The sequence below is a fragment of the Choloepus didactylus genome, chromosome 22, assembly GCF_015220235.1.
Source record: "Choloepus didactylus isolate mChoDid1 chromosome 22, mChoDid1.pri, whole genome shotgun sequence".
In the NCBI taxonomy this organism is placed as follows: Eukaryota; Metazoa; Chordata; class Mammalia; order Pilosa; family Megalonychidae; genus Choloepus; species Choloepus didactylus.
Genome location: NC_051328.1, coordinates 11,544,380 through 11,559,066, shown reverse-complemented (window position 1 = coordinate 11,559,066; position 14,687 = coordinate 11,544,380). Strand labels below are relative to the sequence as shown.

At 43.4% G+C, this 14,687-nt stretch overlaps 1 protein-coding gene across 1 annotated transcript in view; it reads left to right on the top strand.

Moving 5' to 3' along the window:
* Nucleotides 1–10,989, top strand: part of AMFR (autocrine motility factor receptor) — a 61,390-nt gene extending 50,401 nt beyond the window's left edge. The window contains exons 13-14 of the mRNA XM_037816505.1: nt 1,078–1,262; nt 10,459–10,989. Of these exons, the coding sequence (XP_037672433.1) occupies nt 1,078–1,262; nt 10,459–10,606 (333 nt within the window). The 3' untranslated portion in view covers nt 10,607–10,989. The remainder of the gene's footprint in view (nt 1–1,077; nt 1,263–10,458) is intronic.
* Nucleotides 10,990–14,687: the final 3,698 nt, after the last annotated feature.

The following is a 14,687-nucleotide window of genomic DNA, read 5'->3' as shown; positions in this document are numbered from 1 at the left end:
GTTCCTTTGAACTTGGACTGGCTTTTTATGACCATCCCTGCCTCTCTTCAGGTGGTCCAGTTGGCAGTGTCCATTTTAAACACATTCAGGCTGGTTCTCCCCTGCAGGATCGAATCCTTAGGACATACACACAATCTTGCCTTGTAGTAAATGGAAGTACAGCTTGCTCCCATCACAGCCCCCTCTTCTTTTTTTGTTTGCTTCAGCTAGTTGCTTTTAGATTTCTTGGGTGTGTGTCAGTCACTGATCCCTGTGTCCACCAAACTGGGGATATGAATCAGCCTCTCCAGATTGTTCCCTTGAAGCCCCCTCTCTTCTTTGGCTGAAGGTAGGAGGTGGTAAGGGTAGGTAACAGAAGAGCATAACATACCAGTAGCTCTTAAAAATAATGCCGTCTCTCAGCTTCTTCCACCTCAACCCCATCGTGGCCTAGAGGTAGGCGATGGGCTGTGTAGATGGGTGGGCACCTGCTTACAGCCGTGGGGACCTGGGCGTTGCCTTGGCCTTGGAAACTTCAGCCCAAACTGAGGAGGAGTCTTATTTTAACTCCCTGTTATACAAGGAATCACATGATCTATTAAGTCTGTTTTGTTTTTTTTTAAGATCCTTAGAATTTACCTTTTTTTATCTACTTGACTCTTCAGAATTGGGTGGGGGTATAAAACTTGTACAATAGATGTGATAAGACTTGTTTAATTTTTTTTATTTTTGGTGGTTTAAATTTTTGAGCAATTAGAATTGAACAGAGAATCTTCAGAATATAAATGAGCTGTTTTATTAGTTTCTGGGAGTGCAGTTTTGAGGTGCTGCTGTGTTTCTTACTGGCTATCATATACTTACCCCTCTAACAGTGAACACCTGGTGTGAGTCCGGCCCTATTCTTGGTAGTATACAGACCAGGTATCGTGCACCTGTCCTGAAGGAGCCCACCTCCACCCTCAGGCACAGGACCGTGGTTCCTTCTTTCCTGCTTCCCACTTGGCGGGAGGAATCGTGTAGGGGGAGCCCTGGTGGGGTGAGGAATCTTCAGGGAAAGCCTGTGCTCATAGCTGCCTCCTGCTTCCTCCCCATGTGCAGACCGAGCGGGTGCCCCTGGACCTCAGCCCTCGGCTGGAGGAGACGTTGGACTTCAGCGAGGTGGAGGCAGAGCCCAGTGAGGTGGAAGACTTTGAGGCTCGGGGGAGCCGCTTCTCCAAGTCTGCTGACGAGAGACAGCGCATGTTAGTCCAGCGCAAGGACGACCTCCTGCAGCAGGCTCGGAAGTAAGTGGATTTTCCAGCTCTAGTTGGCATAAATCTGGTTGGTCAAAAACCCAGTGGCCTCATTTTTATGGCCCCACCCTACTAGACAAAGCAAGGACTGCCTGAAGCTGAGAACTGTCTGACTTCAGGGAAAATTAATTTAGATACAGCTGAGTAGTTGAGTGTTAAAAACTGTTTTGGAAATAATTTGCATATCTAAGTGCTAACTCTCTCCATGTATTCTCCATGTATTCCTCAAATAAAAAAAGTAAATGTTTTAGCATTGTAAACCTTTCATTGTTTAGACCACACATTCTTGATGAAAATTTGTTCTTGGTGGGGGTGAAAAAAAATTCTTTTCAGGTATAAAGCACAGATTTACTATACCTAAGCAGATATACATTATATCTGTGGTATTAAAATTTTATGGGGCCAGTTGACTAGGATAGAAAGGTCTAAAAAGGCTTCTTAAGGGGGTGACTAAAAAAAAAAAAAGAAACAGAGAAACACTGGTTAAGGCAAAGAATTTAAACAGACTTTTGAGAAATTGAAAAAACAACAACAAAAAACCAGTGGTCTGAAGGCTTTTGTCATGCTGGGCCCACAACGTGTCTTTAAAATGGATGTCAACATTGAAAAACAGTACGTCGAGGCGGGGCAAGATGGCAGACTGGTGAGCTGTATGTTTTAGTTACTCCTCCAGGAAAGTAGGTAAAAAGCCAGGAACTGCGTGGACTGGACACCACAGAGCAATCTGTCTTTGGGCATACTTCATACAACACTCATGAAAACGTGGAACTGCTGAGATCAGCGAAATCTGTAAGTTTTTGCGGCCAGGGGACCCGCGCCCCTCCCTGCCAGGCTCAGTCCCGGGGGAGGAGGGGCTGTCAGATCCAGGAAGGAGAAGGGAGAATTGCAGTGGCTGCTCTTATCGGAAACTCATTCTACTGATTCAAACTCCAACCATAGATAGACTGAGACCAGACACCAGAGACTCTGAGAGCAGCCAGCCCAGCAGAGAGGAGACAGGCATAGAAAAAAAACAACACGAAAAACTCCAAAATAAAAGCAGAGGATTTTTGGAGTTCTGGTGAACACAGAAAGGGGAAGGGTGGAGATCAGGCCTTGAGGCGCATATGCAAATCCCGAAGCAAGGCTGATCTCTCTGCCCTGTGCACCTTTCCTTAATGGCCCTGGTTGCTTTGTCTATTAGCATTTCAATAACCCATTAGATCTCTGAGGAGGGCCGTTTTTTTTTTTTTAAATCCTTTTTGCTTTTTCTAAAACAATTACTCTAAGAAGCTCAATACAGAAAGCTTCAAAGAATTGAAATTTGGGCACATCAAGTCAAGAGCAGAACTAAGAGAGCTCTGAGACAAAAGGCAATAATCCAGTGGCTGAGAAAATTCACTAAACAACACAACTTCCCAAGAAAAGGGGGGTGTCCGCTCACAGCCACCATCCTGGTGGACAGGAAACACTCCTGCCCATCGCCAGCCCCATAGCCCAGAGCTGCCCCAGACAACCCAGTGTGACGGAAGTGCTTCAAATAACAGGCACACACCACAAAACTGGGCGTGGACATTAGCCTTCCCTGCAACCTCAGCTGAATGTCCCAGAGCTGGGAAGGGAGAGCAGTGTGAATTAACAGAGCCCCATTCAGCCATCATTTGAGCAGACTGGGAGCCTCCCAACACAGCCCAGCAGCCCAGAACTGCCCTGGGGAGACGGCACTCACCTGTGACATAGCACAGTCATCCCTCAACAGAGGACCCGGGGTGCACAGCCTGGAAGAGGGGCCCACTTGCAAGTCTCAGGAGCCATACGCCAATACCAAAGACTTGTGGGTCAGTGGCAGAGACAAACTGTGGCAGGACTGAACTGAAGGATTAGACTATTGCAGTAGCTTTAAAACTCTAGGATCATCAGGGAGATTTGATTGTTAGGGCCACCCCCCCTCCCCGACTGCCCAGAAACACGCCCCACATACAGGGCAGGCAACACCAACTACACACGCAAGCTTGGTACACCAATTGGGCCCCACAAGACTCACTCCCCCACTCACCAAAAAGGCTAAGCAGGGGAGATCTGGCTTGTGGAGAACAGGTGGCTCGTGGACGCCACCTGCTGGTTAGTTAGAGAAAGTGTACTCCACGAAGCTGTAGATCTGATAAATTAGAGATAAGGACTTCAACTGGTCTACAAACCCTAAAAGAACCCTATCAAGTTCAGCAAATGCCACGAGGCCAAAAACAACAGAAAATTATAAAGCATATGAAAAAACCAGACGATATGGATAACCCAAGCCCAAGCACCCAAATCAAAAGACCAGAAGAGACACACCTAGAGCAGCTACTCAAAGAACTAAAGATGAACAATGAGACCATAGTACGGGATATGAAGGAAATCAAGAAGACCCTGGAAGAGCATAAAGAAGACATTGCAAGACTAAATAAAAAAATGGATGATCTTATGGAAATTAAAGAAACTGTTGACCAAATTAAAAAGATTCTGGACACTCATAGTACAAGACTAGAGGAAGTTGAACAACGAATCAGTGACCTGGAAGATGACAGAATGGAAAATGAAAGCATAAAAGAAAGAATGGGGAAAAAAATTGAAAAACTCGAAATGGACCTCAGGGATATGATAGATAATATGAAACGTCCGAATATAAGACTCATTGGTGTCCCAGAAGGGGAAGAAAAGGGTAAAGGTCTAGGAAGAGTATTCAAAGAAATTGTTGGGGAAAACTTCCCAAATCTTCTAAACAACATAAATACACAAATCATAAATGCTCAGCGAACTCCAAATAGAATAAATCCAAAAAAAACCCACTCCGAGACATATACTGATCACACTGTCAAACATAGAAGAGAAGGAGCAAGTTCTGAAAGCAGCAAGAGAAAAGCAATTCACCACATACAAAGGAAACAGCATAAGACTAAGTAGTGACTACTCAGCAGCCACCATGGAGGCGAGAAGGCAGTGGCACGATATATTTAAAATTCTGAGTGAGAGGAATTTCCAGCCAAGAATACTTTATCCAGCAAAGCTCTCCTTCAAATTTGAGGGAGAGCTTAAATTTTTCACAGACAAAGAAATGCTGAGAGAATTTGCTAACAAGAGACCTGCCCTACTGGAGATACTAAAGGGAGCCCTACAGACAGAGAAACAAAGACAGGACAGAGAGACTTGGAGAAAGGTTCAGTACTAAAGAGATTCGGTATGGGTACAACAAAGGATATTAATAGAGAGAGGGAAAAATATGGCAAACATAATCCAAAGGATAAGATGGCCGATTCAAGAAATGCCTTCACGGTTTTAACGTTGAATGTAAATGGATTAAACTCCCCAATTAAAAGATATAGATTCACAGAATGGATCAAAAAAAATGAACCATCAATATGTTGCATACAAGAGACTCATCTTAGACACAGGGACACAAAGAAACTGAAAGTGAAAGGATGGAAAAAAATATTTCATGCAAGCTACAGCCAAAAGAAAGCAGGTGTAGCAATATTAATCTCAGATAAAATAGACTTCAAATGCAGGGATGTTTTGAGAGACAAAGAAGGCCACTACATACTAATAAAAGGGGCAATTCAGCAAGAAGAAATAACAATCGTAAATGTCTATGCACCCAATCAAGGTGCCACAAAATACATGAGAGAAACATTGGCAAAACTAAAGGAAGCAATTGATGTTTCCACAATAATTGTGGGAGACTTCAACACATCACTCTCTCCTATAGATAGATCAACCAGACAGAAGACCAATAAGGAAATTGAAAACCTAAACAATCTGATAAATGAATTAGATTTAACAGACATCTACAGGACATTACATCCCAAATCACCAGGATACACATACTTTTCTAGTGCTCACGGAACTTTCTCCAGAATAGATCATATGGTGGGACATAAAACAAGCCTCAATAAGTTTAAAAAGATTGAAATTATTCAAAGCACATTCTCTGACCACAATGGAATACAATTAGAAGTCAATAACCATCAGAGACTTAGAAAATTCACAAATACCTGGAGGTTAAACAACACACTCCTAAACAATCAGTGGGTTAAAGAAGAAATAGCAAGAGAAATTGCTAAATATATAGAGACGAATGAAAATGAGAACACAACATACCAAAACCTATGGGATGCAGCAAAAGCAGTGCTAAGGGGGAAATTTATAGCACTAAACGCATATATTAAAAAGGAAGAAAGAGCCAAAATCAAAGAACTAATGGATCAACTGAAGAAGCTAGAAAATGAACAGCAAACCAATCCTAAACCAAGTACAAGAAAAGAAATAACAAGGATTAAAGCAGAAATAAATGACATAGAGAACAAAAAAACAATAGAAAGGATAAATATCACCAAAAGTTGGTTCTTTGAGAAGATCAACAAGATTGACAAGCCCCTAGCTAGACTGACAAAATCAAAAAGAGAGAAGACCCATATAAACAAAATAATGAATGAAAAAGGTGACATAACTGCAGATCCTGAAGAGATTAAAAAAATTATAAGAGGATATTATGAACAACTGTATGGCAACAAACTGGATAATGTAGAAGAAATGGACAATTTCCTGGAAACATATGAACAACCTAGACTGACCAGAGAAGAAATAGAAGACCTCAACCAACCCATCACAAGCAAAGAGATCCAATCAGTCATCAAAAATCTTCCCACAAATAAATGCCCAGGGCCAGATGGCTTCACAGGGGAATTCTACCAAACTTTCCCGAAAGAACTGACACCAATCTTACTCAAACTCTTTCAAAACATTGAAAAAAATGGAACACTACCTAACTCATTTTATGAAGCTAACATCAATCTAATACCAAAACCAGGCAAAGATGCTACAAAAAAGGAAAACTACCGGCCAATCTCCCTAATGAATATAGATGCAAAAATCCTCAACAAAATACTTGCAAATCGAATCCAAAGACACATTAAAAAAATCATACACCATGACCAAGTGGGGTTCATTCCAGGCATGCAAGGATGGTTCAACATAAGAAAAACAATCAATGTATTACAACACATTAAAAACTCGAAAGGGAAAAATCAATTGATCATCTCAATAGATGCTGAAAAAGCATTTGACAAAATCCAACATCCCTTTTTGATAAAAACACTTCAAAAGGTAGGAATTGAAGGAAACTTCCTCAACATGATAAAGAGCATATATGAAAAACCCACAGCCAGCATAGTACTCAATGGTGAGAGACTGAAAGCCTTCCCTCTAAGATCAGGAACAAGACAAGGATGCCCGCTGTCACCACTGTTATTCAACATTGTGCTGGAAGTGCTAGCCAGGGCAATCCGGCAAGACAAAGAAATAAAAGGCATCCAAATTGGAAAAGAAGAAGTAAAACTGTCATTGTTTGCAGATGATATGATCTTATATCTAGAAAACCCTGAGAAATCAACGATACACCTACTAGAGCTAATAAACAAATTTAGCAAAGTAGCGGGATACAAGATTAATGCACATAAGTCAGTAATGTTTCTATATGCTAGAAATGAACAAACTGAAGAGACACTCAAGAAAAAGATACCATTTTCAATAGCAACTAAAAAAATCAAGTACCTAGGAATAAACTTAACCAAAGATGTAAAAGACCTATACAAAGAAAACTACATAACTCTACTAAAAGAAATAGAAGGGGTCCTTAAAAGATGGAAAAATATTCCATGTTCATGGATAGGAAGGCTAAATGTCATTAAGATGTCAATTCTACCCAAACTCATCTATAGATTCAATGCAATCCCAATCAAAATTCCAACAACCTACTTTGCAGACTTGGAAAAGCTAGTTATCAAATTTATTTGGAAAGGGAAGATGCCTCGAATTGCTAAAGACACTCTAAAAAAGAAAAACGAAGTGGGAGGACTTACACTCCCTGACTTTGAAGCTTATTATAAAGCCACAGTTGCCAAAACAGCATGGTACTGGCACAAAGATAGACATATAGATCAATGGAATCGAATTGAGAATTCAGAGATAGACCCTCAGATCTATGGCCGACTGATCTTTGATAAGGCCCCCAAAGTCACCGAACTGAGCCATAATGGTCTTTTCAACAAATGGGGCTGGGAGAGTTGGATATCCATATCCAAAAGAATGAAAGAGGACCCCGACCTCACCCCCTACACAAAAATTAACTCAAAATGGACCAAAGATCTCAATATAAAAGAAAGTACCATAAAACTCCTAGAAGATAATGTAGGAAAACATCTTCAAGACCTTGTATTAGGAGGCCACTTCCTAGACTTTACACCCAAAGCACAAGCAACAAAAGAGAAAATAGATAAATGGGAACTCCTCAAGCTTAGAAGTTTCTGCACCTCAAAGGAATTTCTCAAAAAGGTAAAGAGGCAGCCAACTCAATGGGAAAAAATTTTTGGAAACCATGTATCTGACAAAAGACTGATATCTTGCATATACAAAGAAATCCTACAACTCAATGACAATAGTACAGCCAGCCCAATTATAAAATGGGCAAAAGATATGAAAAGACAGTTCTCTGAAGAGGAAATACAAATGGCCAAGAAACACATGAAAAAATGTTCAGCTTCACTAGCTATTAGAGAGATGCAAATTAAGACCACAATGAGATACCATCTAACACCGGTTAGAATGGCTGCCATTAAACAAACAGGAAACTACAAATGCTGGAGGGGATGTGGAGAAATTGGAACTCTTATTCATTGTTGGTGGGACTGTATAATGGTTCAGCCACTCTGGAAGTCAGTCTGGCAGTTCCTTAGAAAACTAGATATAGAGCTACCATTCGATCCAGCGATTGCACTTCTCGGTATATACCCGGAAGATCGGAAAGCAGTGACACGAACAGATATCTGCACGCCAATGTTCATAGCAGCATTATTCACAATTGCCAAGAGATGGAAACAACCCAAATGTCCCTCAACAGATGAGTGGATAAATAAAATGTGGTATATACACACGATGGAATACTACGCGGCAGTAAGAAGGAACGATCTGGTGAAACATATGACAACATGGATGAACCTTGAAGACATAATGCTGAGCGAAATAAGCCAGGCACAAAAGAGAAATATTATATGCTACCACTAATGTGAACTTTGAAAAATGTAAAACAAATGGTTTATAATGTAGAATGTAGGGGAACTAGCAGTAGAGAGCAATTAAGGAAGGGGGAACAATAATCCAAGAAGAACAGATAAGCTATTTAACGTTCTGGGGATGCCCAGAAATGACTATGGTCTGTTAATTTCTGATGGATGTAGTAGGAACAAGTTCACTGAAATGTTGCTATATTATGTAACTTTCTTGGGGTAAAGTAGGAACATGTTGGAAGTTAAGCAGTTATCTTAGGTTAGTTGTCTTTTTCTTACTCCCTTGCTATGGTCTCTTTGAAATGTTCTTTTATTGTATGTTTGTTTTCTTTTTAACTTTTTTTTTCATACAGTTGATTTGAAAAAAGAAGGGAAAGTTAAAAAAAAAAAAAAAAAAGAAAAAAGACAAACAAGGAAAAAAAAAAAAAAAGATGTAGTGCCCCCTTGAGGAGCCTGTGGAGAATGCAGGGGTATTCGCCTACCCCACCTCCATGGTTGCTAACATGACCACAGACATAGGGGACTGGTGGTTTGATGGGTTGAGCCCTCTACCATAAGTTTTACCCTTGGGAAGACGGTTGCTGCAAAGGAGAGGCTAGGCCTCCCTGTATTTGTGCCTAAGAGTCTCCTCCTGAATGCCTCTTTGTTGCTCAGATGTGGCCCTCTCTCTCTGGCTAAGCCAACTTGAAAGGTGAAATCACTGCCCTCCCCCCTACGTGGGATCAGACACCCAGGGAAGTGAATCTCCCTGGCAACGTGGAATATGACTCCCGGGGAGGAATGTAGACCCGGCATCGTGGGATGGAGAACATCTTCTTGACCAAAAGGGGGATGTGAAAGGAAATGAAATAAGCTTCAGTGGCAGAGAGATTCCAAAACGAGCCGAGAGATCACTCTGGTGGGCACTCTTACGCACACTTTAGACAACCTTTTTTAGGTTCTAAAGAATTGGGGTAGCTGGTGGTGGATACCTGAAACTATTAAACTACAACCCAGAACCCATGAATCTCGAAGACAGTTGTATAAAAATGTAGCTTATGAGGGGTGACAGTGGGATTGGGAATGCCATAAGGACCAAACTCCACTTTGTCTAGTTTATGGATGGATGTGTAGAAAAGTAGGGGAAGCAAACAAACAGACAAAGGTACCTAGTGTTCTTTTTTACTTCAATTGCTCTTTTTCACTCTAATTATTATTCTTGGTATTTTTGTGTGTGTGCTAATGAAGGTGTCAGGGATTGATTTAGGTGATGAATGTACAACTATGTAATGGTACTGTAAACAATCGAAAGTACAATTTGTTTTGTATGACTGCGTGGTATGTGAATATATCTCAATAAAATGATGATTAAAAAAAAAAAGAAAAAAGAAAAACAGTACGTCACCTACAACTTCAGATTTCAAGCCTCTTGAAAAATCAGAGGATCTGGCAACCCTGGGCCCAACTGGTAATGTGGGCTGGTGCTTTCGGTTGTCACCTGTGGAGATCTTCGGCCACACTTGTGTGGACAGCATTTAGGTGCCAGCACATTCTAAGCCCTTTATATTAATTCATTTAATTCTCTTAACAAGTCTAAGCCGGAGCATTGTAATCATTTCCACTTGACAGTCTTAGAGCTGCGGAAGCCGGGCCCTGGAGCCCTTCCCATTTGCCTGGTGTCCGGGCTCCCGAGTCCTCTCGACTGCAGTGCAGCTTGGCCTCGTGTTGGGAACACAGCCTGTGCCCTGGGTGCCGCGTGTCACCTTCTCTAACAGCAGGCAGCCGTGGCTGGAGACCCTGGTGCTCCTGTGGACGTTCAGGGGTTGTTGTTCTTATGTAAACTCCTAGAGGACAGGACCAGTGTTGTGGACGGTTAGTGTCCGGCACTGACCTGTGATTGGTTGTGCATGACGGGGAGGGCAGGGGCAGATCAGCCACATGATCATGCCTCTGCCCGATGCCAAGAGAACTTTTGCTCCTCCATTTGGAGATAGATATTTTTTTCATGGGATGGTGCCGAGTGACAGCTTCATGAAGGTGTCTGGAAAATGGAGAAATGGAAGATAATTGAGAAACGCAGACTGTTGTGTGTTCCAGAGTTTCCCACGTCTCCTCCTTGTTTTCTGTAGGCGTTTCTTGAACAAAAGCTCTGAAGGTGACACGGCCGCGGAGAGCCCCCTCCCCTCGGAAGGCACGTCCTCTGACCCTGTTACCCTGCGTCGAAGGATGCTGGCTGCTGCCGCCGAGCGGAGACTCCAGAAGCAGCAGACCTCCTAGCGTTCCCCACCGTCCTCAGCCGCCGCCTCCTGAGCAGTGTGCCCGACAGGAAGAGGCCTCTCCCCAGTTCTGCCTGCCGTGTGGACGTGGGCTTGACTGCATTGCCGCTGTGTAAAGCATGTGGTCCTAATAGCGTTTGGACAGCTGACAAATTTAATCCTTTTTTGTAAAACTTTCTATGTGACATTTCTCCTCCCCTTAGAAACACTGCACATTCTAACTCTAGGCATGATTTCTTTTGGCATTGACTGGACTTGTTGGGGGTGGGGAAAGGTCGAGAGGAAGTTGCAACCAGAGAGGCCGCAGCAGGCAGCTTTGATTACTGCTTTATGCATAAGTCACAACAAATGCTGGTGTCTTTAGCTGTGTATGTGGCAGGGGGTGGGGCGTGGGGTGGGGTGGGGTGGGGTGGGGGATGCATCAAACCAGTGAGGAGGTTACAGCATGAGCTGACTCCACACCACTGGGTCCCATCGATTGTCAACACTGCTGTTCTTGGGGAGGAAGCAGTCAAAATGTTACAGAGGCCAGACCCACAGGCTCCCAGACCCCTAGACAGGCAGTCATCCTAGAAAAAGAACTCTTGTTTTTTAGATGCCTGGAACGGAGGAGGGAAAATCATCCTAGGGTTGTAGAGAGTGAGGAGGGAACCTCTGTGTCCCAGGACCCTTGGGACTTGATTTCTGAGCCCCCAATCCAAAGCTGGCTTTACCTGTTAACTCTGGTGCTTCTGCATCTCACGAGTGCCCCTTTCCTCTGTCTCCTCTCTGTATTTCATTGCCCACTCTGGACTTGGGAAAGGTCAGCATCGAAAGGGTTGAGCAGCAAGCTTTGATTTGTTTGGTTTTAATTCTTTAGTCAAGAAAATTAGGAGATTCCAAAACCTGTGGGTTTGGTCCCTGGAGAAGATGTGGGCCTTACAAGATGGGAAAGTAAATTTTGGAGGGCCATATTGAAGAAATAAAAGATATCTTTTGTATCTTTCTTCCTTTGAGCCCTTTATTTTCATAACTTTGTTCCTGCTGTTTTAATTAAACATAGAATAGTAAGGCAAGGAATCCAGCAGACCCAGTTCCTGAACCGTTTCCAGTTCTTCACACATTTAACTTTAAGGATTTGAAACACACAATCATAGGTTATACTGTTTGGTTTTATGCCCCCCCCCTCCCGCCCCGTTACATTTAAAAAAAATGTTTGAAAGCGTAATTTTATGGTAGTCATTTTGGGAAGAATCCAGTATTATCTAAAATGATTGGCAGAGTTAAATGTATTTTCCATAACTGCAAGTTTTTAGAATGTTTAAAAGTAATTGAAAAAAGGGTGATGAATATTTAGAGATAATTTATTTCAATAAATCTTTCAAAAGCCTTACCTTAAAAAGCTGTTAGTACATTTTTGTGATTTTTAAAATTTGTTTTGTTTTTGCTGAGAGCATAGCTATTTGTTTCTGTTTTTATTGTAAAACAATAATAGCAAAAAGCAAACTCTTCTAGTGTGTCATGTGTGGCTGGAAGCTAAGGCAGTTTTTTTTCCAAGGTGCCGACATTGAATCCCGTTTTGATTGTGTGTACCATTTTGGTTGAAGTTGTTTTTCATCTTCTTTGAATGGGGAAATTTTATTTTTCCTGGTATTTATTTGCAGAAGGCAGGACTGGATTTGCATTCCCCTTGTATCTGTCTAATTTTTCAGGTTAAAGGGGGAAAAATGTTGTTTATTCCTTGAGTCATATTTTTCTTTCAATTGCATGTTGTGCACACTGAAGGTGACACTGATTTCACATACTTGTATGTTTCAGATGCATGAAGAGAGAAGACTGGAGTTAATTTTAGTCTTCCTGTTTTACTTGAGGCTTTGGAATATGGTAATATGACAGTGATTAAAGCAGAAATGTCATACATAGCTTAAATAACCCAGGATGAGAACTCCTAACTTCATCCTTGACTTTGCACCTGGAGAGTCAAGAGTCAAGAGGGCACTGTACTCTCTTTCGCTTTTTTGTCACTTCCTGGGGGCACCTGAGACTGAAGTTAAGGGCAGTGGCCGGAGGCCAGACCGGTGTCCTGTTACGCTGGGTGGCTTTCCTGGCCTCTGGCTCCTCTGGCCATCCTGCCTGCATGCTGGGCTCGGGGAGCTCCTCCCCAGTTGAACTCCTGCTGCTGGTTCGAGTCTGGAATGGAGAGCAAGGAGGCTGCAGGGCAGGGGGCTCTGGTGAGATGTCACTGAGTTGTCCCTGCCATCTCCAGGGTTTTGGAACTAGTGTGTGTTACTCCCTCCATTTCTTATTGCTCTGTTTTGTTGGCATCTTAGATTCTCAGTTCTTTTTTTTTCCTTCCATATTTTGAGGCTTGTGTGTCCCTTAGGGAATGACGGTCCATGTGGATGTTTGACTTGTGTTGATATAAATCCTGGGTGCTCAGGTGGCCACATTTTTATTGTTAGCTAGCAGAAGCAGACTTGATCCTTTCTGAGGCGTGGCTTTTCCCACGTCGGGAAAGGAATCTAGTGCTCCCGAAGCACAGGGTGGAGAAGGGAATGATGGCCTTACCTAGGAGGCCCTCCATGATCTGGGCCCCCACTCTCCCAGTTCTAATTTCATTGGTCTATCCTTTGCATCCTTTCTAAAAAATTCTTCAAGACCTCCTTTTTAAAAATGATAAGGCAAATAAATTTCTGATGGTTTATGTACGCAACTCAGTTGAAAGTTGGGAAAGAACCCTATTAGAATATAACTTTTAGAGCAATTCAGAAATTGATGTCTTTCAGCTCTCCATCTGGATCTTGATTTGTCCACCTAGACAGTGTTAGGAAGTCAAATTGTGGCCAGGATTGCAAACCATTCCATCAATAGAGATGGTTGGTTGCGTGTCTCCATCTGCAGGTAACAGGTGGGGCGGGTGGAGAGCTGGGGGAAAAGCACTGGAAAAGAGGCCTAGCCTGGCTGGCTGGCAGGCTTACCCCGGCTGAGGAGGGCTAAGGGCTGCCGGGACTGGTTAGTTTGGGTGCTTGCGGGAGGGAACTAGCATCGTGTTGTTCTAGACTCTGAAGCGATTATCAACCCCAACCTCCACCCCCACTGGATTCAAAAGACCACTGGAGCTTTCCTTCCAGAGAGGCCTTCCAGAGCTGATAATTCACATTTGTTGGAATGTGGAGAGGAAAACCACTTAACTGACCTCTTTGAGGCCCTCCCTTCTCACTCAGGATGGCACGACGCAACACTTGCCTTCTTGGCTAATGAGTGGCACAGCTCCTAGGGGAGAGGAGGGAAACCTGTGTCCTGGATGAGCTGTGCCAATCTGGTACCCCTCGTGTCTCCCTCAGGGACTTCCTGGCGTGCAGGTGTGACGGGAGGCAAAGCAGAGGCAAGTGCTGCTGGCCAGACTGGCCCTTAGGCTTGGCCATGGCTGTTAAAGACATCCCAAGTGAGTGGATGGAACTCCTTGGGTGCAGAGGGTCCAGGCAATTTGGCCTCATTCTTGGGACTACCCATCCTCCCACTGGTAGAGCCACTGGATGCAGAAGAAAGAGGATCCTGTATTAGCAAGAAAGATTGGATTTCCCATCCCCTCCTCCCTTTCCTTTCCAGTGCTGAAAATGCCACCCTATCCTACCCTCCTCAGAAATAAAAGCAGCTGAAGGAGGACCTGGGAGGTAGAGGGCTTCTGTGGGCAAGAAGTGACCTGTTCCTCTGCCATCCTTGGGTTCCGAGACGGCCCGGGCCACTCACTGTCCCACTGACCGTGCCCCACGCTCCCCTGGATGACAGCACTGAGTGGGGAATGGAGAAGGGATCCTGCATGTGTGTGTTGGGGGGGTCCTCCCCAAGGGCTTAGGGTCCCACCTCCAGACTCCCGGTGTTGGAAGCCGAGTCAGATCCCCTCTTCCCTTTCCTGCCGGGGTGATGCCCACACTAAATAACCATATTCTGGAAGCCAGAGTGTGAGACTCAAGAATACAGACAAACATTCTCTTTATTGAGCTACACATGAATTTTCCATTAGAGAAGTAGACTGGCAGTGTGTAAGATATCACAGAAACCTCACCGATTGGGAATAGAAAGGCTTAGAAAGACCCGTGGGC